The sequence below is a fragment of the Eublepharis macularius genome, chromosome 6, assembly GCF_028583425.1.
Source record: "Eublepharis macularius isolate TG4126 chromosome 6, MPM_Emac_v1.0, whole genome shotgun sequence".
Classification (NCBI taxonomy): domain Eukaryota; kingdom Metazoa; phylum Chordata; class Lepidosauria; order Squamata; family Eublepharidae; genus Eublepharis; species Eublepharis macularius.
The window spans coordinates 101,526,223-101,547,733 of NC_072795.1; the positions used below are offsets into that span (position 1 = coordinate 101,526,223).

Below are 21,511 nucleotides of genomic sequence, written 5' to 3' on the forward strand. Positions count from 1 at the left end.
TGAATTGTATAGGATAGTGTCCCGGATCCTCTTAGATGAAAAAACGATGATGATCTCGCGCGGCAACTGACGCTTCATTGCATACTTTGAAGTAGCCCGACGGGCTTCCAAAATGGCGCTTTTAACTTCTTCTTTAGTTGCCCTCGCGGGTGTCGCCAATAGTTCCGAGACAAGACCCCGTAAGTCCTCGTTTTCCTCCTCTTTCACATTCTGGAGGCGCAAAATTGTCTGTGTTCGTTCCACTTGTAGCCCGATCAACTGATTCTCCACCAGTTTAAGCTCTTTATTCGTAGCCTTCACGAGTGACGCACTTTCCCGAGCAGACTTCTCTGCCCCCCCCGCTGCTTCCTTGATGGTTTTCACTTCGCTCTCAATTAAGCCCACCCTTTGATCTGTTTCATTCAGCTTGTTAACAAAGGGTTTTATAGCTTCACCAACCGCTCTCCGTACAATTTCCTCCAGCGATTCTCCCTTTAAGGCAGCCGAAACTGACTTGCCAAGGGCAGGACTTTGTTTTTTTGTTGCCATTTTGGGGGGGGGTGCCAACCAAATTTTGAGACTCAGCAAAGGGGAAGAGTGAGCCTTCTTAGCTTCAGATCTCACCTCTCCTTCACGTACGCTTGTAATAACAGAAGGAATTCGCTTACTTGTAGGCTCTCGCCTAGTTCTGCTCTTTGCCGTTTCTCATGGCCCGGCAGCACTCGAGGCACCGCGCACGTCCGCCGGCCTCCGTAGGGACAAACGGGCAATTAACCCCCCGCATTGATTCCAGGGGGCTCTTCCCGCCGCATCCCGGACCCAGCCTCCCTCACTGGGAGTTTTGGGGGCTAATCTTCGCAGATCAGCCGCCCGGACAGGGTGCTCGGCCGCTTCCTCTCGAGCCAGCGAAGAGGAGCGTCCGACATGGCGGAGAAAACGAAACCGAATCGAATATCCATATTAATTTTTAAAAGTTTGTTGTTGTTATGCCCATTATTATATTTGTTTATTATATTTTTGTTTCTGTAAGTATTTATGGCTAGATTTTCACCCATTATGTTGCGCTGTGTCTGCTCTGTTCATCTGGAAAGGGACAAAGTTTCATCTCACAGACAAGTGTGATCTGGGCCTCCTCACTTTTAAAAAAGGAAAGCCTCTGTGATTCTGTATTGCTGCAAACTGTATCAGAATTTTTGAGGAGGGCTTTTTTATAAATTGGTTTGCTGGTTCTAATGTTGTTTTATAGATGCTTTATTGTTATTTATTGGATTTAAATATTTTTGGTATCTGCCTTGAGTTTCCTTAAGAGAGGCGGACTATAAATGCTGTACAATAAATAAATAACATTTCTTTGTTTTCCATTTAAACTTGGTTAATTAATCAGGAACTGTATTTTTCATAGGATGGATTCTCCCTAGCATCTTTCATCATACATATAGGCGAAAAGCCCCTCCCCTGTTTTATGGGCAACTAGGCAAAGCATGCTGCTGGCTGTAGCATGTTTGTTTTCTTCCTCATTTGAGTAAGATTCTTAGGTACCGTGCCCCTCACCTAAAAGACAAGTCCTTCCAAATATGGGGAGAGGAAAGAAAGTATCCCAATGTTATGGGCAGCTAAGCCAAAGATTTGTGAATGTAAAATGGGGGGAGTGGAGAATGCTACAGCTGCTTATCCAATCACCAAAATTAGGATGAGACACTTGTGGGAAGAGGAAAATAATTGCCACCCCTCGAAGACAGGCAGTATTACAGAGAGTCAAGCTACAATTGATGCCTAACACAAAGTGGACACAAGTCAAGTTCCTGAAAGTTTTGATGGGAAGTGTAGGGGTCTTTTCTGACTACCGCAGCTCAGCTCCTTCCCAGCCACTGGGGGCTGGAGTTTACCAAAGGAATTCACATAGTTAACATAAAACCCGTCCAACTTGCAGAGTTGGAGGGAGAGTGCCTGCACAGAGATTGCTAGTATTTACAACAAACGTTTATTACAAGCAAAGTCTGCTGGCAGTAGGGTGCAGGGAGCTCACCTTCTGCTGGCCCAAGGGAGCCCCTGGCAGTTGCCATCTCTCCAAGCCCCCTTACACCATTTCACTGGCGGCTGCAAAGCTGCCAGCCACCAGGACAGTTAGGAGCACTTCCACTGGTGGCAGTGCAGAAAGCTTCCCGTGTCTCGCACGCCCTGCGCCTGCTTTGCCTGCTGGTGGCAGCGCACCTCTTCTGGCCTCTGCAGCTCCCCTCCTGCCTTGTCTTAGCCCAGAGAGCCACACGAGATCCAGCAGGAGGCAGGGCGGCTCAGAAAGCTTCCCATGCTTCGCATGCCCTTGGATCTCTCTCCGCCCTCAGCTCTCTTCCCGAGCCTCACAAACCGTTGGCTTTCTCCCTTGGCTCCCCAGCACCTCTCCTGCTGCCCGTCCACCCACCTCTCTCTGCTGGTGTCTGGCCCTCCAGATGCCCCCCCCTTTGCAGGCGAAGCAGGCATGGGGCGTGCAAGGCACAACTCTGCAAGTTGGATGGGTTTTATGTTGCTAACTATGTGAATTCCTTTGGTATGGCTGGGAAGGAGCTGAGCTGCAGTAGTCAGAAAAGACCCCTACACTTCCCATCAAAACTTTTGGGGACCTGACTCGTGTCCACCTCGGCGTCTCTTGTAGCTTGACTCAGAGTGGATAGAGGGAGATACAAGCAGAAGAAAACAAGCAGAGTTACAGAGTTATGTCTTCACAGAAGTCATAAGGATATTCTGAAATGGGGCAAGGACTTGCATCTGGCACCTGCAGATAGCCAGAGAGATATTATATTTCACGACCAGGAATACAGATAGCAGGGCCCAGTGGACAAAGGCTCACTCACTGCCTTCTCTCCATGACTAGCAGAAACTCACTAGTAACTTGGTGTATTCCAGCCTCCTTCTCTTCTTCAGCTGTCCATTGAGCACCCTGCAATTTTGCTGCTGGGAATCAGGAATTGCTCACAAATAAGATGGTGGACAGAGTGGTGTAAAAAGCAGCAAGAGGAAATCAACCCTCTTCCACCAATGGAAGGAAACTTACACTGGTGAAAAATGATGATACAAGTTATACAAAAAGGGAGACAACTAGCTTATCATTCAGGGAAAAAGGAATGGGGTGGAAAATTCATACACTAGCTAAATAGGAAAATATCCAATTTAAAATGGAGCCAACGTGGTATAGTGATTAGAGTGCCAGACTAGGATTTGGGAGACCCAGGTTCGAATCCCCACTCTGCCACAGAAGCTAGCTGGGTGACTTTGGACAAATCACATACTCTCAGCTTAACCTACCTCACAGGGTTGTTGTGAAGATAAAATGGAGATGAAAAGAATGATTTAAGCCATTTTGGATTCTCATTGTGGAAAATGGCAGGATATAAACGAAGTAACTAATAAATAAATAATAAACAGAGCTAGCTCAAGCAAAGATTGAGACTTCAAGAGGGCATTGCTAATTACATGGAATGAAAAAGCCCTCTACAAACCACTGAACTAGCAACAATTGGTGGAAGCACCACGGAAAGAAAAACCTCTCAGACCATTTAACTCTTAGTGCAAAACTGACTTAGGTGAATTCAAAGTGTCAATATCAGTTTCATATCTCCTGTCCTGACCTCTTTCAACTTTCTCCCCTTCCATCTGACCTGCTTGGACTTTGCAGAGGCTACTAGGTGCCAGATAAACAAATAGAACTAATCAAACAAACTGAATTATTCACTGATATTTCCAATGTTTTTTCTCTAGGCTGACCTTTTCTGTTAGTCTGGATTCTGGAGTGTTATGGCAAAGACTCTAACTGATCTGTAAAATACACATCCTTATTTAACTCATCACTGCAAACAATCCCAGGGAGGTGTGCAATCTCATTAGTAGAGATGGGCATGGACCGGCATTTGCCTATGGACCGCCGGTTCGGGGTTCGTGGGCTTCCACGGACCACGGACCACGAACTTTTAACGGACCAGGCCCGGTTCGAGAACTGGTTCAAGAACCGGTTCGAGTCAGAAAAGGCCTTGGTTTTCCCACAGATTTTCACTTCAGTCGACTTTCCCCACCAAAGGTTCTCATGTAATGCTCCTCGGTTATCACTTTTCCAAAGAGACAAACAACAACTTCCCCTCCCCTATTCTGACTGACCCTTACCCACCCTTGGGGGAAGGAGAGAGACTTGTACTCCTGTCCAGGAGAGGTGGCTGCCCACAAAACCCACCTACATGGGGCTGCATCAACAAGAGATGCCCTCTCCGGGGGCGGGGAGACCAACTCTCCATGATGGGAAATGAATGGATGTACTTGAGTGAAAGCCAACTCCGCAACAGGATCATGTAGCAATTCAAAGGCCCCTTGCTGGAATGGAAGGCACGGGAGGGATGGAAAGGATGTCTTCCACACCTTGCGGGAAGGAAACTTATGCTACCCTGTTCAGAGGAAGCCTCTTTGGGCAGTGGACAATGAGTCCCACCTTAGTGACGTGGTGTGTCAGCTTGCTTGCTATCAAGCAAGCTGACCTGGGCCACTGTCCTACTTCTCACTGGACTTTGGGGATTGACCCTTGCGCTCGCAAGAGCAGGACGGTCGCTGACAAAATCCACTTCACCGAATGTGATGCAGTCCATCAAGGAAGCTCATCGTGTGTCTTAGACTGTTTTGTCAGCATACAAATCATATTAAGAAAAAGAGGAGGTACTTAGAAGGTGCCAGGGGCAGGGCTTGTCGTCAGGAGGAGGATAATATATGTTTGTAAAGCTCAGTCATCACATGCCTTACACTGTTTTGTCAATATACAAATACAAATCCACTATTTAGGGAGTGAAAAAGGCTTAGAAAGAAGTGAAACAGACAGAGCCCCCCAAAACCTGCTGCCAGTGGTCCTAGGGTGGGTGTTTCACAGAGGCCAGTAGCAGTCTTCCCCCTGCACCTCAAAAGCCAGGCTGGAAATATCCCCACAAGTCACCCACTATTTAGGGAGTGAAAAAGGCTTAGAAAGAAGTGAAGCAGACAGAGCCCCCCAAAACCTGCTGCTGGTCATCAGAGAGTGGGTGTTTCACAGAGCCTAATAGCACTCTTCCTCCGCTTGCATCTCATCAGCAGCCAAGAAAGAACGTGGGGTAAAGAAGGCAAGAACTCAGGCAGACAACGCCCAAAGCTGCCTTGCACCCACTGTGGGTCTGTGAGTGGGGTGGCGTCAGAGCACAATAGAACCCACCGGCAACCCAGAAAAAAGGAAGAGATTTGGGGGGGGGGGATTAAGCCCAAGAAGAACCCAAGGACTCAAAACGCAGAAAGAAATCAGAGTAACCCGATAGTGCGGTAAAAGGATTTTTTAAAAAGTGCTCTCAAGAAAACTGGAATAGAAAGGAGAAAAAAAAATAAACAGGAATGGAGAAAAGAGTAAGCTCTCTTGCAACTGAAGCCCCAAAGCCCCAAGGCACAAGCCGCACTCTCACAAAAAAAAAAAACCTTCCCCACAGCAAGCAGTTGCTAAGCTAACTCGCGTCCCCGCGCCAGCAAAATGGAGCAGAGCTTTGTGCGCTTTGTCTTTTATGCAGAAAGGCTGGTGATCTCTGTTTGGCTGACAAAGCTGCCAATCAAAGTTTCCTGGGGTAAAATTGGTGTGTTCCAAACGGGGAAGGTGGCTCCACACCGCTGCCGAGGAAATTGTTTGAGCGGGAATCCTGGCATGACGGGCCAACGGACACACGGACAGAAAGCCCCAATGTTCGGCGGTTTCGTGAGAAAAACACGCCCACAGGCCGCGTGTTCACAAAGGACGAACTGGGCAAGTTCGTGACGAAATTAGGTCCGTTATGCGGACCGTGCCCATCTCTACTCATTAGTGTAGTACGCAGATAATGGCTTTACCACAATCATGCCTGGATCCAGGTCAATGAAAAACATCACCCTAGACATAAAGTGAAACAGCCAATCACATCCCCAAGATACACTCAAATGTGTCCTTTGGATGCCACTTTGATGATTGTAACTTGGAGCTGGACCAAGAGGTTATCATCACACCATTATAAACATACTTGATAATTCTGGAAACCTTTACTATCAGTGTTAAAATTTTTAAGGGTCTACCATTTTGATCTCAAGGAATCTATGCGATAAATTTAAAAATCCTTTTTTATATGAAGATGTAATGGGAAAATACCCTGACCTGGATGGCCCAAGCTAGTCTGATCTCATCAAATCTTGGCTGCTAAGCAGGGCTGGCCCTAGTTAGTACTTGGATGGGAGACCACTAAGGAAGTCCAGAGTGTGTTCACAGAGGCAGGCAATATTAAAGCACCTCTGTTCATCTCTTGCCTTGAAAACCTATGTGGTCTCCATGAGTTGGCTGTGATTTTGTCAGCCCTGCACACACACACATACACACACACAATGGGAAAATATGCATTTTCTTAAATCTAAAACATATTCTTTACGCATAAGTCTCCACCAATGATACTCCAAACCATAATAATGACATCCAAAATTGCACTGAATGAACCTTTAAGGATTAATATAGATGGATTACAGTGAATGTATTACAAGATGGATGTAAACAGCATAATACTTGGCCTTCCATCTCTTTTTCTTCTGAGCAACATGTGAGTCAGTCTGAACAGTTATAATGCTATTCAGCATTAGTTCTTTCTGTTGGATGCAGCACAGAGTACTGTGTTTACCCCTTTTGCAGAAAGCAGTGAACTGACTCATGTTACAAGAATTGACTTTTTAAAAAATGGTCTGTGCAGGATACTGACTCAGGCTAGACACAAAAGAATGCCACGTCACAACTTACAAAGGAAAGCACACCCTTTAAAATGAACCATATTTTAAACCTTGTACCTTTAATCTGTATGCAACATTAAAATGCACTGGTACAAAGTCACCAGTATTGGTACAAACCACTAGATCCAATGGTGAAAGGATTACTTGTCCTGTGCAGCCCCAAAACACCTCCCAAATTGCTGCTCCTGGGCTCCACTGCCCCCAAGAAGCACTCCTTCCGCAACGCTTTCTTATCCCATTCTGACAGTCCCAAATTACAATGATGTTCTTTGATCAAGGAAAGCTAAGGCTACGTGCTTAAGCATTCTTCCTTCAAAGAACATTCAGTAAAATTATCTAGTCAACTTGATTGGGAAAAGATTGCAAGTGGAACACCTTTTGAGACTGTTACAATCCAGAGACCTACAAACTTACCTTTTTTTGAATTGTTATGGATTACAAGTATGAATAAGGCTAAACCAACCAGATTTAATTCTGGGAATTGACAGCACAATTCTTTGAAGAGTTATTCTAGTCTAAGTATATTTGTATTAATTTTATTTATAGTAATTTACCTTTATTAATTTATATGAATTATATTAATGGGTTTAGACTGAAGTAACTGCATAGGATTGCACTGTTACAGTGCAACACTAAACACAGTTACACACTTCTGTTGAATTCAATGGGCTTAGAAGGGTATAACTCTGTTTAGGATAGCACTGATCTGGTTGCTGCTACCAGATAAGGAGTCCTGGATATTCATAGCAGGACTTAGCTCTGTGCACCAATAGATTTCCAATCTAACACATATTTTTGTTGATGTTACTTAAGCCACCCTGTGTTAATATTTGGGGACAGTAAAACCTTTGAATGATCTAAGGGCAAAACAAGGATCATTAAACAAAAGAAATATGCATTAACAAAAATGACAATTACAGGCATGTTAAGAACAGAAGCTTGCCTGAAACCACAGAGTGATTTGTGGCTCAAGTGACACTGAAACAGGGGGGTTCTGAGAGCCAAACTACAAGTGACGCCTGACACTAGTTGACCACTTGTCAGCTTCCCTCAAGTTTTGATGGGAAATGTAGGCAGCTTGGCGGAATGTTGGACAAGTGACAGTTGAAAAGTCCATTGGACAGCAGTTGGAGAGCCAAGCTGCAAGACCAGGATGCCTACATTTCCCATCAAAACTTGAGGGAAGCTGACAAGTGTCCAACCTGTGTCAGCCATCACTTGTAGTTTGGCTCTCAGTTCACATTAGCCTCTATGTCTAAGCTATACCAACTCTTTATTGCAGAGGTCCCCAACATGGTGCCCACAGGCTCCCTTGTGCCTGCTGATGCCTTTTCTGGTGCCTGCCAAGAGTTTCTAGAAAGTAGGTGGGGCTGGGGGGGGGACTTTTACTAAACATGGCTTCTGATAGACCATAGGAGATTTGATTGGCTGTGCAGATTTTTTAAAACATTGCTTTGGCAGAAGCTGCTTCCACAGCACAAGGATCTTCACTGTGAGACTGAAGGTAAGCTGTAGCAGCCGTTTTTTGACTGGCTCCACCTTCTGCAGAAGACATTTTGTTGCTGCCTCCACTAGACTGTGTCAGAACTCCAAATGAGCCCACAGGCTTTATAAGGCTGGGGACCCTTGCTTTATTAGATGATGGGAAATCTCTAATAATGTCTGAGGCATTTTAAAATTTAGTTTAATAATCTATCTTAACACAGTGAAGCTTAATTGCAAAATCTAAGCGGTAAAAACTGAGCCTATCATCTAGAGACTTTTCCTTGGCTTTGCTGAAACACTAGTATAGCATACCATTTATACTTCTGCCGTTGTTATAATTAATCAGAAACAAACTCAGTATACAGATACCCTTTGACATAAAAAGCAGCCAAACCATCAATTCAGCCTTATCTACGTTATTTTCAGTTTACAAATAATGATAATTGGCTACCTTTCTTGGCTGCACTTATTTTTAGTGTAAACTCCTATCTGCTGCTGTTAGTTATTGTGCTCACTAACCAGAGGGAATCTTACCAACAGTAGGGTATTTGTTTGATAAGATTTTATCCCATAAATGAGTGTAAAACACAATAGACACCAGCCAAAGCCACATCCTTGTGAGTCCCATTAATTTCAGTGAGAAAATTACTTACGTGCCTAAATTTCTCACATTTAAATCAATGTCATATTCAACTCAAATCACACAGGATTGCAGCTTTTAAGATGCTTGGCTATAGCTGGATTATGCCCAGTTCATGCAATACAGATGTCAGGAATATTGCACTAGTGTAATTATTCACCTGATGGATTTCCCACAGGAAAAATCCAGGTGAATAATTGCGATAGCACAATATTCAACGTGTGGATCCTTTAGAATTCCAATTGCCCATCAAGATAAACTGCTGTAATTATTATTATTAATCCCCTTCCTGGAAGCCTTTTGGTCTTTGGACTATGTATATATTTTTAAAACTGTGAGTTGGTGGTATTTTACCATTTTTAGCTTTGTTTGGCTGTTTTTAATTCTGAAATACACTGTGAGGGCCTGTTGCTGAACATGCTTAATTGTCTCAGTTCAAATTGTCATAAAAAAAAAGATAGTTGCCAGTCTCCTTTTTAAAACCTTCATGAATTAACTTTATATCATACTTTTCTCCTTTTGGTTTCTTTTTTTTTTATAATTTTTTTTTATTTTTCATAACTACAAAACACTACACAGCACTACACAAGACTATCACAAGGAAAGGGGAGAGGGAAGGGACAAAGGGGGGTGGAAAAAGAAAAAAAGAAAAAGAAAAAAGGGGGGGGAATGAACTACAAACACTAAACACTACACTTCAATGTTTTCCCTTCATACTGTCATAATACAAAAATAGCTCCATAGGATAATGATGGAGTGGTTAATCATACAGAGAATAAACATTTCAAATTCTGATTAAACTTTCCTCCCCCTTCTAGGTCCCGGACGCAGTTCTCTCTGTGCAACCGCTGTTGCAGTGCTCTCCTCCTCCTCCTCCCCCCCCCTCCGGCTCCTCCTTTTCTTCGTTCTCGGTGCAGCAGAGTTCTGGGTTTTTATTCTCAAAATCCTTTAGTTGATCTTCTGATAATATCTTATAGGCCTGATCTTTATATCTGAACCATATTCCTTCCGGGAATAACCATTTGTACTTTATTCCATGGTCCCTCAGAAGAGCTGCAAACTTTTTATATTTAAAACGCCGTTTCCGGACTAGAAATGGAACGTCCTTCAAAATCTTGACTTTCAAACCCATAAAGTCCAAATCCGCATTGTATGAGTTATATAGGATGGTGTCCCGAATCTTTTTAAATGAAAAGTCAATAATGATCTCACGAGGCAACTGTCGCTTTGTTGCATATTTTGAAGAAGCCCGACGGACCTCCAAAATGGCGCTTTTAACCTCTTCTTTAGTCGTCCTCGCGGGTATCGCCAATAGTTCCGAGACCACTTCCCACAGATCCTCTTTTTCCTCCTCTTTCACGTTTTGGAGACGCAAAATTGTCTGCGTTCGTTCCATCTGTAGCCCGATCAGCTGGTTCTCAACCAGCTTCAGCTCCTTTTTTGTAGCCTTCACAAGTGACGCACTTTCCAGAGCAGACTTCTCTGCCCCCCCCCCGCTGCTGCCTTAATGGTTTTCACTTCGCTTTCAATTAAGCCCACCCTTTGATCAGTTTCGTTCAGCTTGTCAACAAAGGGTTTTATGGCTTCCACCACCGCCCTGCGCACCAACTCTTCGAGCGACTCCCCCTTCAAGGTAGCCGAGATTGACTTACCGAGAGCGGGACTTTGCTTCTTTGCTGCCATTTTGGGGGGGAGGGCACCAACAAAATTCTGGAACTCAGCGAAGGGGAAGAACGAGTCTTCTTCAGATCAACCTCTCCTTCACAAACGCTTGTAGAACAGAAGGGATTCGCTTGTTTACGGGCTTCCGCCTGTTTCTTTTATTTGCCGTTTCTCGTTGCCCGGCGGCACTCGAGGCGCCGCGCACGTCTGCCGGCCTCCATAGGGACAAACGGGCAATTCCCCCCCCCGCATTGATTTCGGGGAGTTCTTCCCGCCGCGTCCCGGACCCTGGCTCCCTCCCTGGGAGTCCTGGGGGCTAATCCTTGCGGATCAGCCGCCCGGTCAGGGTGCCCGGTCGTTTCCTCCCGGACCAGCCGAGAGGAGCGTCCGGCATGGCTGAGAAAACGAAACCGAATCCTCCTTTTGGTTTCAATATATACTGTTCATAACAGTATTTTAGAATATGAGCTGTTCAAGGCTGAATAACCAAGGCTCTGCATAACTTCTACTCTAATAATACTGAAGGCAGCTTCACAATACCCAGTGGTATCACAAGAGTAGTCATTTTTCATGTAAGGATAAGCCAGTGGGAGAGGGGAAATCCCTGTCTCTGTGCTGAGGGAGCTGGTGGTAACTAGAGGTGGGCACAAACAGCAATACGAACAAAAAAAACCCCCAAAACGGCCCAATCGGCTGTTCGCGAACAAGCCGTTCTTGAGGCGCCACTGTAAATGAACAAGTGGTTGTCGAAAGCCTAGTTTGTTGTGGTCGTCCACTGTTCATGAAGCCAGACAGTCAGGCGCCTTCAATCAATTCCTTTGGCAACGGAGACAGGGACTGCCTGAACTCTGTCTGCACTCCTTCTGTTTCCCTGGAAACCCCAATCAAAGCCCAACTTAGGTTGATAGGCAGGTCTTCCTTCCAAGTGTGGAGCTGCAAATTGGCTAAATGGGGAGCAGAGACCAGGGAGGAGGGAGGGGGAGGGATGTTCTGTGGCCATGGGAACTCCCCGCAAACCGTTAGGCAGTTCTGACTGCCAACCACAGACCTCCTGCTTTGCTCTATGGGACTTCTGGTTATAAAAGGAAGCGTGCTCCAAGTTCTAGCTTTCAGTTTCAGCAGGCAGTGGAGTGGGAGAGAGCTGTTGCTAGCATTTTGGGAAAGAGACAGGGAGAGTGCATTGGAGCTTGATTTTTTTGTGTGTGTGGTGGGATAGGGATCTATCTCCTCTGGTTCCAGGGCTGCTGCCAGGCCCTGGGGCAAAGCTCAGTGGGATCCTCGGCTGAGGGGTCACACTGATTATTATCAGTGCCTGATCTGGTCAGGTTTCTGGGAGTGCTGGGCTAGGGCTCTACTCCCTCCCTCTGGTTCCAGGGCTGCTGCCTGGCTCTGGGGCCAAGCTCAGTAGGCACCTCAGCCGAGGGCTCATACTGATCATTATCAATGCCTGGTCTGGTCAGGTTTCTGGGAGTGCTGGGCTAGGGCTCTACCCCCTCCCACTGGTTCCAGGGCTGCTGCCTGGCCCTGGGGCCAAGCTCAGTGGGCACCACAGCTGAGGGCTCACAGTGTTCTCTCCTTTTCATTCCTCCTTAATTCTTGTTTGCTGGCACAATGAGGCTTCGGGTGGGGGCCAAGGGTGGTCATGGGGGGAAGTGCAAAGATTGTCCCGGTTGCCACAAGGGAAGCAGTACTGGGCGGGGCTTGGGGGCAGCGGAAACTCCTACTCCCCAAGATTCAGCTGTGGGGGCTGTGGAGGAGGCCAAAGAGGTCTTGCTGCTGGGGAAAGAGGATCTCTTTAAACTTTTTGAGGAGGAAGATGAGGACCAGGGGTCTGTGGAGGAATGGTTGGGGTTCAATGAAACATCCATCCTGTCCCCATCCCAAACTCTCGGTGCTGTCCCTGCTTGAGTCCACCCCTCATTCCGTCTTCCGGTGCCAGCTCTGCAGCGTGGCCTGTAACCCTTTGTCCTTCCCCTGGAACAGTTAGTGGGCCATGTTTCAACGTCTCCGTGTGGAGGCACTTTTGGGCTCTTCCAAATGACCCCCGTATGGTGCGGTGCCGTGTCTGCGATGGCCTTGTGCGCAGGGGCAATGACCTGAAGCACCTGTCATTGATGGTCCTAACTAGGCACCTGAAGATGCACCACCTGAGCCTGTGGTCTCCGTCCTCGCCCAGCGAAACATTTGGCGGGGGGAGAAAGAGGGCTACCAGCTCTTCTGAGCAGGGATCAGTGGGAGGGTCACTGGAATCCACCCCAAGCAAGAAGCCTTGCCATGATGAGGCTGCTGCTGGTGGGAGTGGAACGGTCAGGCAGGCTGCCCTTGTGGAGGTTGTTCCCTCAGAGTCGGGGACAGTGCCGCTGAAAAGGGTGAGGTCGAGGGCTCAGGAGGCGGGCATTCGAGTCGTGGCAAGAGATTGCCCTACAAGGATTCCCCCTATCCGTTTTGGAGGGCGTGGGCTTCCGCAGGCTGCTTCAGCATTTCGCCCCATGGTTCTCCATGCCTTCACGGTGCACCATTGGCAGTCGAGTCCTGCCTGCTCTCTACCAGTCTGTGCAAGACATGGTGCTAAGGGAGCTGTCGGCTGACAAAGGCCATACCGTACACTTCATGGCAGAACTGTGGAGTGGCGGCCATCACAGCTACCTTGGCATCACCACCCACTGGTGGCAACCAGAGGACCTCCACAGCCTGGTGGCCACTGACATAACCCACCTTACTTCCGTCTGGAAAGTAGCCTCTGGGAGGCCTGGTGGGCGGGCACATGGGCGGTGTCGCCAGTGAGTGGCCAACCCCCCCGCCCCCTAGAGGGGAGGCAGCCCACCTTCGAGTCCACCACTTGTACACGGGGCTAAAGTCAACTGGTGGCTCCAGTTGTATTGAATGGGAGTTTCCTGGGGGTGTCAGATTTGGCAATGTGTAACTCCAAGATCCGTATTGCAATCTGGACCAAAATTGGGTGATGGCTGCAGGACAGCCTACTGAACACTCCCTGGGAATATGAGCTCTCTAAGTCCCAAGGGGGCCGTTCTGGCCCCCATGAACAACCAACAACAAACATTTTCGTTAACGGGTCATGTTCGTTTGTTCATGTTCATCGACAGCAAAGAACAACGAACAGCGTGGGTTTTTTTCCATTCATGCCCATGTCTAGTGGTAACACTCTCTGGAAGGTTCATTAACCCTTCTGTGTATTACTTCTAGCCTTCTATTACAACAGGCAAATTTTCATACCTAAGTAGCTTCCAGAACATTGTTCCTTGTATTGACACAAGTGTGAGTGCAGCTGGGAACATCAAGGGGGAATTTCACTCAAGTATTAGCAATCATCATGGTTTCAATAATTGGGCAGCCAGATAACCAGGAAAGGTCGTGATTACAGCAGGGTTGTGATAACTCTTGACTGAACTTTATCCTTGGTATCTGGCAATTAGAAGTACTGCATACTGCCTTTGCATATTCCATTCCACAGAGACTTGTACAGGACTTGCTTCTCCTCACACTTACTTCTGGCTCTGATCCTAGAAACACCACCCACATCCCACAGAGGCACTTGAATGTCTGCTTTACTTTTCCACTGCCTGGAAGGCTGCTGCTGTTAGAAACTTTCAGTTAATGATTTGACAAAAATTAGCATTTGAGGTTAATTCATAGGTTACATTTCTTACCATCCTTTCAAATCCCCCTACTCCCCCACCACTAATCAGATTCAAAAATGCATGTGATAATTTGGCCTCCTGGCTGATTCACCATGAGGCCACAATTCCTGAATCCCAGTAAACAGGGTTTTCTTCTAGACTCAAATCCAGACATTCCCTCAACATTCCCTTTAAGCTGCTTCCAAAGTATTCCAAACTTCTGATTAATGAAGAAAAATAATATAAATTCTACAATGTGTTCCAAATAGAATAGCCTGCTAAAGAAACTTGGTCGGCCATTCTTCCTATCCACTTGCCAGAAGCGTTTCTGTTACTGGAAAGCTTCTACTGCAGTGATTTTTGCAGTATTTACTTAAATCAGTTTTCCTACTGATGGAATACTTCCGTATCAGTTTTCGGCAGATGAGGAACATGTTACAAAGTATTCTGGGGCATGTTCCATTCACACCTAGAATGCATCCAGCACTCTACTGTGGCTGCATAACGCAGGGGAAGATCTTTCAGGGAAGCTTTCCCATTATTGCTGATCTTCCTATTGCAAAATCCCGATCAACTTTTTTTGAGGAACCCAACAGTCTCTAGAACCATAATCTGAAAATCAAAGCCATTTTGGATAAAGATGTTGTAATTCCTGCTCTTAAATCCTCTATACATGCAGCTTACCATGCACAAATCCAGTTGGGTTGAGAAAAGGTATTAAAAACAGCTTGAAAACAAGTCCAGATATTGGTGCAGTGAATCATAAATATAATTTATGACTAACAAGTATATTTAAGTCTTTGGCTTTTCTCTATCTGAAGTTCAGGATTTTGGAAACAATAAGTCTCTTAAAGTGTGCCTTTTGCATCTAACTATTGCACAACATAAATATGTATTTAGCTCAGTGGTCAATCACTCATAAGTTCCTGTTTTGCAAGGCACCATCAGGAAAAGTTTAATACAACACATACACTGCACTGAGCATCCCTGAAATATGGCATCATGACAGAAATTTTAATAAAATTATGAATGAAAAGTGGAAGAAGAGGCATTGTACTTCTTCTCCCAACATCACTTAAATGTTTCAGAAATGAATCTTTCAGTCATGTTCAAAAGAAAGATCAGCTTTCTCATTACACTGTAGCAATGTTCGGCAGTCAAATCCTTGCAGCTATTTTTGTCCAGAAAATCTCTAATGATCTTTTCCAGTTCAACATTTGCATCCAAGTAATGACACTCTCAAGAACAAACTCTCCAAAGGTCTGGCCATAATCCAATTTGATTTATTTACAGTGCAATCCTATGCAGAGTTATGCCAGTCTAAGCCTATTGAAGTCAATGGACTTAGCCTAGAGTACCTCAGCATAAGACTGACTAGTAGGGATGTGCGTTTCGGCATTCAGAATGCCGAAAGAATGCCGAAACAAAAGTGTTTCGGCTTCTTTCGGGGAATGCCGAAACGTTTCGGGGAATGCCGAAACGTTTCGGGTAGCCGAAAGAAAAAAGCCGAAACGTTTCGGGATTCTTTCGGCTTTCTTTCGGCTTTTCTATGGGAAAATGCCTCCGTCTTCCAGGACGTCTGGAGGAGGCATTTTCCCACCTAATAAGCCCAAAATTGGTGGGAACCTTCCTCTAACCCTTCTCTAACAACCACCCAAGTTTCAGACAGATTGGACTTTGGGGGGCCATGTTATGGCCCCCCAAAGCAGGTCCCCCCATCCTCCCATAAGAAAGCGAAGGAGCAGCATATTGTTAGCATGCTGCTGCTGATCTTTCTTCATTATTTCCTATGGGGAAAAAATGAAGAGGCAGGCTTCCTTTGCCAGGGGTGGCATTTTGCATGCAAAATGCCCCCCAGCCCTCAGGGGCCCTTCTCCCACCCCTCCTCCCACCCCCCACCAAGGCTCAGACTGCTCCCACTTGGGGGGGCCATTTCATGGCCTCCCCAAGTAGGTGCTCTAATCTCTACCACTGACAGCTGGGGGAGGCTTGTGTTGCCAGGGGTGGCATTTTGCATGCAAAATGCCCCCCAACCCTCTGGGGCCCTTCTCCCACCCCTCCTCCCACCCCCCACCAAGGCTCAGCCTGCTCCCACTTGGGGGGGCATTTCATGGCCTCCCCAAGTAGGTGCTCTGCTCTCATCTCTACCACTGACAGCTGGGGGAGGCTTGTGTTGCCAGGGGTGGCATTTTGCATGCAAAATGCCCCCCAGCCCTCTGGGGCCCTTCTCCCACCCTTCCTCCCACCCCCCACCAAGGCTCAGACTGCTCCCACTTGGGGGGGCCATTTCATGGCCTCCCCAAGTAGGTCCTCTCAGCCCCTAAAGTCCACCCCTTACAGCCCCACACAAACCCAATTCCCCCCCAGCTGCCACACACAGACCCAAATCCCCACATTAGCCTCTCACAGACCCAAATCCACCCCCACCTGCCCCACACCCATAACCCCAGGAACAGGCTGGCAAAGGCCAGCCCTCTCCCTTTGTTCCCTATGCTGGGAACTTCTAAATTCTCTTTCCCTAGGCAATTCTGCACAGCCCAGGGGTGCCACAATGGTGGGCACACTTCTGAGTGCCAGCTGGTCCCTGTGAAAGAGCACCTGAACCACAGACACCCTCCCTCAAATTCCCCCACCACCTACAGAGATGGCTGGCCAGCCAGCCCCATCGTTCCCTATGATGGGAACCAACTGCACAACAAAGAATAAAACAAGAACAACACAAAATAAAGTTTTAAAAAAATTATATTCTCCCTTCCAAAGTACAAGTAGGCAAAGCATTATGACACATTACACCAGCAGTCCCCCACACAGAAAAATTAAAACAAAACTCACTTAACATCAGAGAATCACAAAGCATGATTCCTGTCAAAAACACTTTATTTCTTGAACAGCTTTAGGTTACACAGCAGGGGGGAACACCAAAGGGCATGGCAGCACTATCTTACACAAAAATAACACAACTCACTTCACATCAGAGAATCACAAAGCACAATTCCTGTTAAAAACACTTTATTTCTTGAACAGCTTTAGGTTACACAGCAGGGGGGAACACCAAAGGGCATGGCAGCACTATCTTACACAAAAATAACACAACTCGCTTCACATTAAAGAATCACCCCAAAAAATTGCTGTCAAAAGCACTTTATTTCTGTAACTGCTTTAGGAAGGCACCACAGAGCAGGAAAGCAGTGTACTACACAAAAATAACACAACTCACTTCACATCAGAGAATCACACAAACACAATTGCTGTCAAAAACGGTGAAGTGGGTTGTATTATTTTTTGCAGTACATTGCTATCATGCCCTGTTGTGCCCTCCTACTGTGTAACCTAAAGCTGTTCAAGAAATAAAGTGTTTTTGCCAGGAATTGTGTTTTTGTGATTCTCTGATGTGAAGTGAGTTGTGTTATTTTTGTGTAAGATAGTGCTGCCATGCCCTTTGGTGTTCCCCCCTGCTGTGTAACCTAAAGCTGTTCAAGAAATAAAGTGTTTTTGACAGGAATCATGCTTTGTGATTCTCTGATGTTAAGTGAGTTTTGTTTTAATTTTTCTGTGTGGGGGACTGCTGGTGTAATGTGTCATAATGCTTTGCCTACTTGTACTTTGGAAGGGAGAATATAATATTTTTAAAACTTTATTTTGTGTTGTTCTTGTTTTATTCTTTGTTGTGCAGTTGGTTCCCATCATAGGGAACAATGGGGCTGGCTGGCCAGCCATCTCTGTAGGTGGTGGGGGAATTTGAGGGAGGGTGTCTGTGGTTCAGGTGCTCTTTCACAGGGACCAGCTGGCACTCAGAAGTGTGCCCACCATTGTGGCACCCCTGGGCTGTGCAGAATTGCCCAGGGAAAGAGAGTTTAGAAGTTCCCAGCATAGGGAACAAAGGGAGAGGGCTGGCCTTTGCCAGCCTGTTCCTGGGGTTATGGGTGTGGGGCAGGTGGGGGTGGATTTGGGTCTGTGACGGGCTAATGTGGGGATTTGGGTCTGTGTGTGGCAGCTGGAGGGGAATTGGGTTTGTGTGGGGCTGTAAGGGGTGGACTTTAGGGGCTGAGAGGACCTACTTGGGGAGGCCATGAAATGCCCCCCCCCAAGTGGGAGCAGTCTGAGCCTTGGTGGGGGGTGGGAGGAAGGGTGGGAGAAGGGCCCCAGAGGGCTGGGGGGCATTTTGCATGCAAAATGCCACCCCTGGCAAGACAAGCCTTCCCCAGCTGTCAGTGGTAGAGAAAAGAGCACCTACTTGGGGAGGCCATGAAATGGCCCCCCCAAGTGGGAGCAGTCTGAGCCTGGGTGGGGGGTGGGGGGAAGGGTGGGAGAAGGGCCCCTGAGGGCTGGGGGGCATTTTGCATGCAAAATGCCACCCCTGGCAACACAAGCCTCCCCCAGCTGTCAGTGGTAGAGATTAGAGCACCTACTTGGGGAGGCCATGAAATGCCCCCCCCCCAAGTGGGAGCAGGCTGAGCCTTGGTGGGGGGTGGGAGGAGGGGTGGGAGAAGGGCCCCTGAGGGTAGGGGGGCATTTTGCATGCAAAATGCCACCCCTGGCAAAGGAAGCCTGCCTCTTCATTTTTCCCCATAGGAAATAATGAAGAAAGATCAGCAGCAGCATGCTAACAATATGCTGCTCCTTCGCTTTCTTATGGGAGGATGGGGGGACCTGCTTTGGGGGGCCATAACATGGCCCCCCAAAGTCCAATCTGTCTGAAACTTGGGTGGTTGTTAGAGAAGGGTTAGAGGAAGGTTTCCACCAATTTTGGGCTTATTAGGTGGGAAAATGCCTCCTCCAGGCGTCCTGAAAGACGGAGGCATTTTCCCAAAAAAAAAACCCGAAAGAATGCCGAAAGAATGCCGAAAGAATCCCGAATCCCGAATCCCGAAAGAGATTCTTGTTTCGGCTTTCGGCTTTAACGGTAGAGAATCTTGTTTCGGGTAATCCCGAAACAAGAAAGCCGAAAGTTTTTTCCTTGCACACCCCTACTGACTAGTGAGGTACGTGGTGTGAAATTTTCATAACTTGCAAGTAGCAGCACTACAACAAGACCGTGTTAGAACTGTGGTGAAAGAAAGTAAGTCGAAATCCACTGAAAAAATTGTATCAAAATGAAAGGAAGATTCACGTTTAGAAAAAAATGTATTTATAGTGTATCGTCTTCACATTTGTTAATCTGCAAATATAAAGCATTGAACCTAAAAAGCAAAACCAAAACACCCTTCTACAGAGAAAAACAATAGCATTTGAAAGGTTTTTAAAAGTGAACTTTAAGGCAAACAGTAAAAGCATTACCCCTCACAGAAAGCTTTCATTTTTAAAGAAAAAATAAAATACCAGGTAAACAATTACTATCATATTTATTGTCTGCTGTTGCATAATTATCATTTAGAAGCAAAGGTTCAGTTGCAGTTATATGCAGTCAGGTAAGACAAGCTTACATAGGCGATGTGATACAGTTTTGAAATAGCACCTCTTGCAAATGCCACTCCCCATCATTTCCCAAAAGATGTATCTTATAGATTATTTTCTTCAGACGTCTCCCACAGCTTGCTGCATATGGTGAGGGAAAATATAGTTGATAGTTTTCATTCTTTTGGCCACACTACTGAAATTAAAATGCCATTTTTAAGATGTTATTTCACAAATTAGTTTTTCTTACCTTTAAAAATAACTGATGCAATCGGATCTGGTTTCCCAAATTTGTTTTTAGGGATATTTGCAGCAGATTCCACAATTACCCGAAGCATCGTTTACACTTTTATTTAAGGCAGCACAGTTTTCAGAAAAAAACTTAAGGAAGCATGTACTTCTTGCTCTCTGCAGCCTCAAGGCTGAAATGCCAGGAGGAGGAGGTGGAGGCAGGCAATGGCTCTATTACAGTGAAATGTAACTGATGGGTGGATCTATGACGAGTTAGTTACTAGAGGCAACAAAAAAGGGATCTGTAAACTGACACCCACAATTTCTGTGGTATTGGACAAAACTGGCATACACTTGTGAATTCTGCTAGGGTACACTGCAAACTAAAAAGATTAAACAAGAACAAATACTTCTGCTTTCAGACAACAAGAACTGTGATTATGCATACAATACTGATCATGATTTCTGCAGAAGTACATAACATCTTTTTCTTTCTTCAGTATGCTTATTTAATGACGTTAGCACAACTTTTGCAGTAAAATGATATTCTGCTGTTCCACGTGTCACCAGTCTTTAGAGATCATTTGTCTTTCCTCTTTTATTCCACAATTCATGTAATCAGTCTTAGATCGCCCTCTTCTGCAGGGTTCAAAAACAGCCTCCTGGAAAAAGAACTGATTAGCCAAATTAGTCCTCCTAACTTGTGAAAAAAACCCGTACCACTCCAAACCACAGAAATAGATAAAATATGACTGGAATATCTGAAGTGCAAATTTCATTGTGAGATTACGAGGACAAGTGCAACTACCCACAAAAATCAGGCAACAAACAGCAGCTATCTTCCATTTAGTACCACACATTCCCCACTCCTCCACTTCAGAGATCTTTGTATGTACCTGGGAATGCCAATGCACAATGCTTCAAAGAAGCTCTCTTTTCAATGGAAAAAGCAAATCTCGTATGTTCCAGGGCTCCCTTTACAGACAGTCCCTAGTTCTGGTACCCTTTGTCCTTATTTTTGCTTTTTTTAAAAAGCCTTACTAAAATTAGTTCAGTGCGACATATTAATGTTGTTGAGTTTCCTTCCGAAGATCTCTATATGGTAAACCGCCAAGCTGGTTGATGCATACATCTTGTACACCTGCAGATAAAAGAGTGCTTGTAGTTACCAATGCACCATGAATACAGTCTGCCATTTCATACACTAAACTGCTGAAAACGTATTGCTGAGTTATGAACTGTTGAAAACATATTGCAGGGTAGTTATATATTGCTAACATACCTTTAATCCAACAAACCACCAATCTGCTGACTTTTAAAATTTGTGTAGACCACAGCTACTGCAGCATAAATCATCACAGCATACAACAGGTAGTGAAAAGTCTTCAATAATCTGAAGAAGGGGGATGCGAAGTGAACCATACTAAGGACGGTGCCTTTTTTCAACTGTGACATGAACCGTGACTCAAAAGCAAGATGTGGGTCCAGTAGCTCCTTAAAGACCAACTGGATTTTGACGGTATGAGCTTTCAATATTCAAAACTCCTTTTATCAGATTGGAAGTACCAGACTTGAGCAATCTCAGGTTGAGGAGGAAGGATCTGAAAGAGGTAAGAGGGCATCCATAGGAAAGCCATGCATATGTGCTGTTGAAAAGAATTACAAAGCTCTTCATAACAAGCAAGGCGCAGAAGCA

The 21,511-nt window shown here is 45.8% G+C and overlaps 1 protein-coding gene across 2 annotated transcripts in view; it reads right to left on the bottom strand.

Moving 5' to 3' along the window:
* MYOF (myoferlin) overlaps nucleotides 1-19,992 on the bottom strand; it is a 128,285-nt gene extending 108,293 nt beyond the window's left edge. For both annotated transcript variants that reach the window (XM_054982375.1, XM_054982374.1), the window contains exon 1: nucleotides 19,835-19,992. In XM_054982375.1, the coding sequence (XP_054838350.1) occupies nucleotides 19,835-19,922 (88 nt within the window). In that variant the 5' untranslated portion in view covers nucleotides 19,923-19,992. The remainder of the gene's footprint in view (nucleotides 1-19,834) is intronic.
* Nucleotides 19,993-21,511: the final 1,519 nt, after the last annotated feature.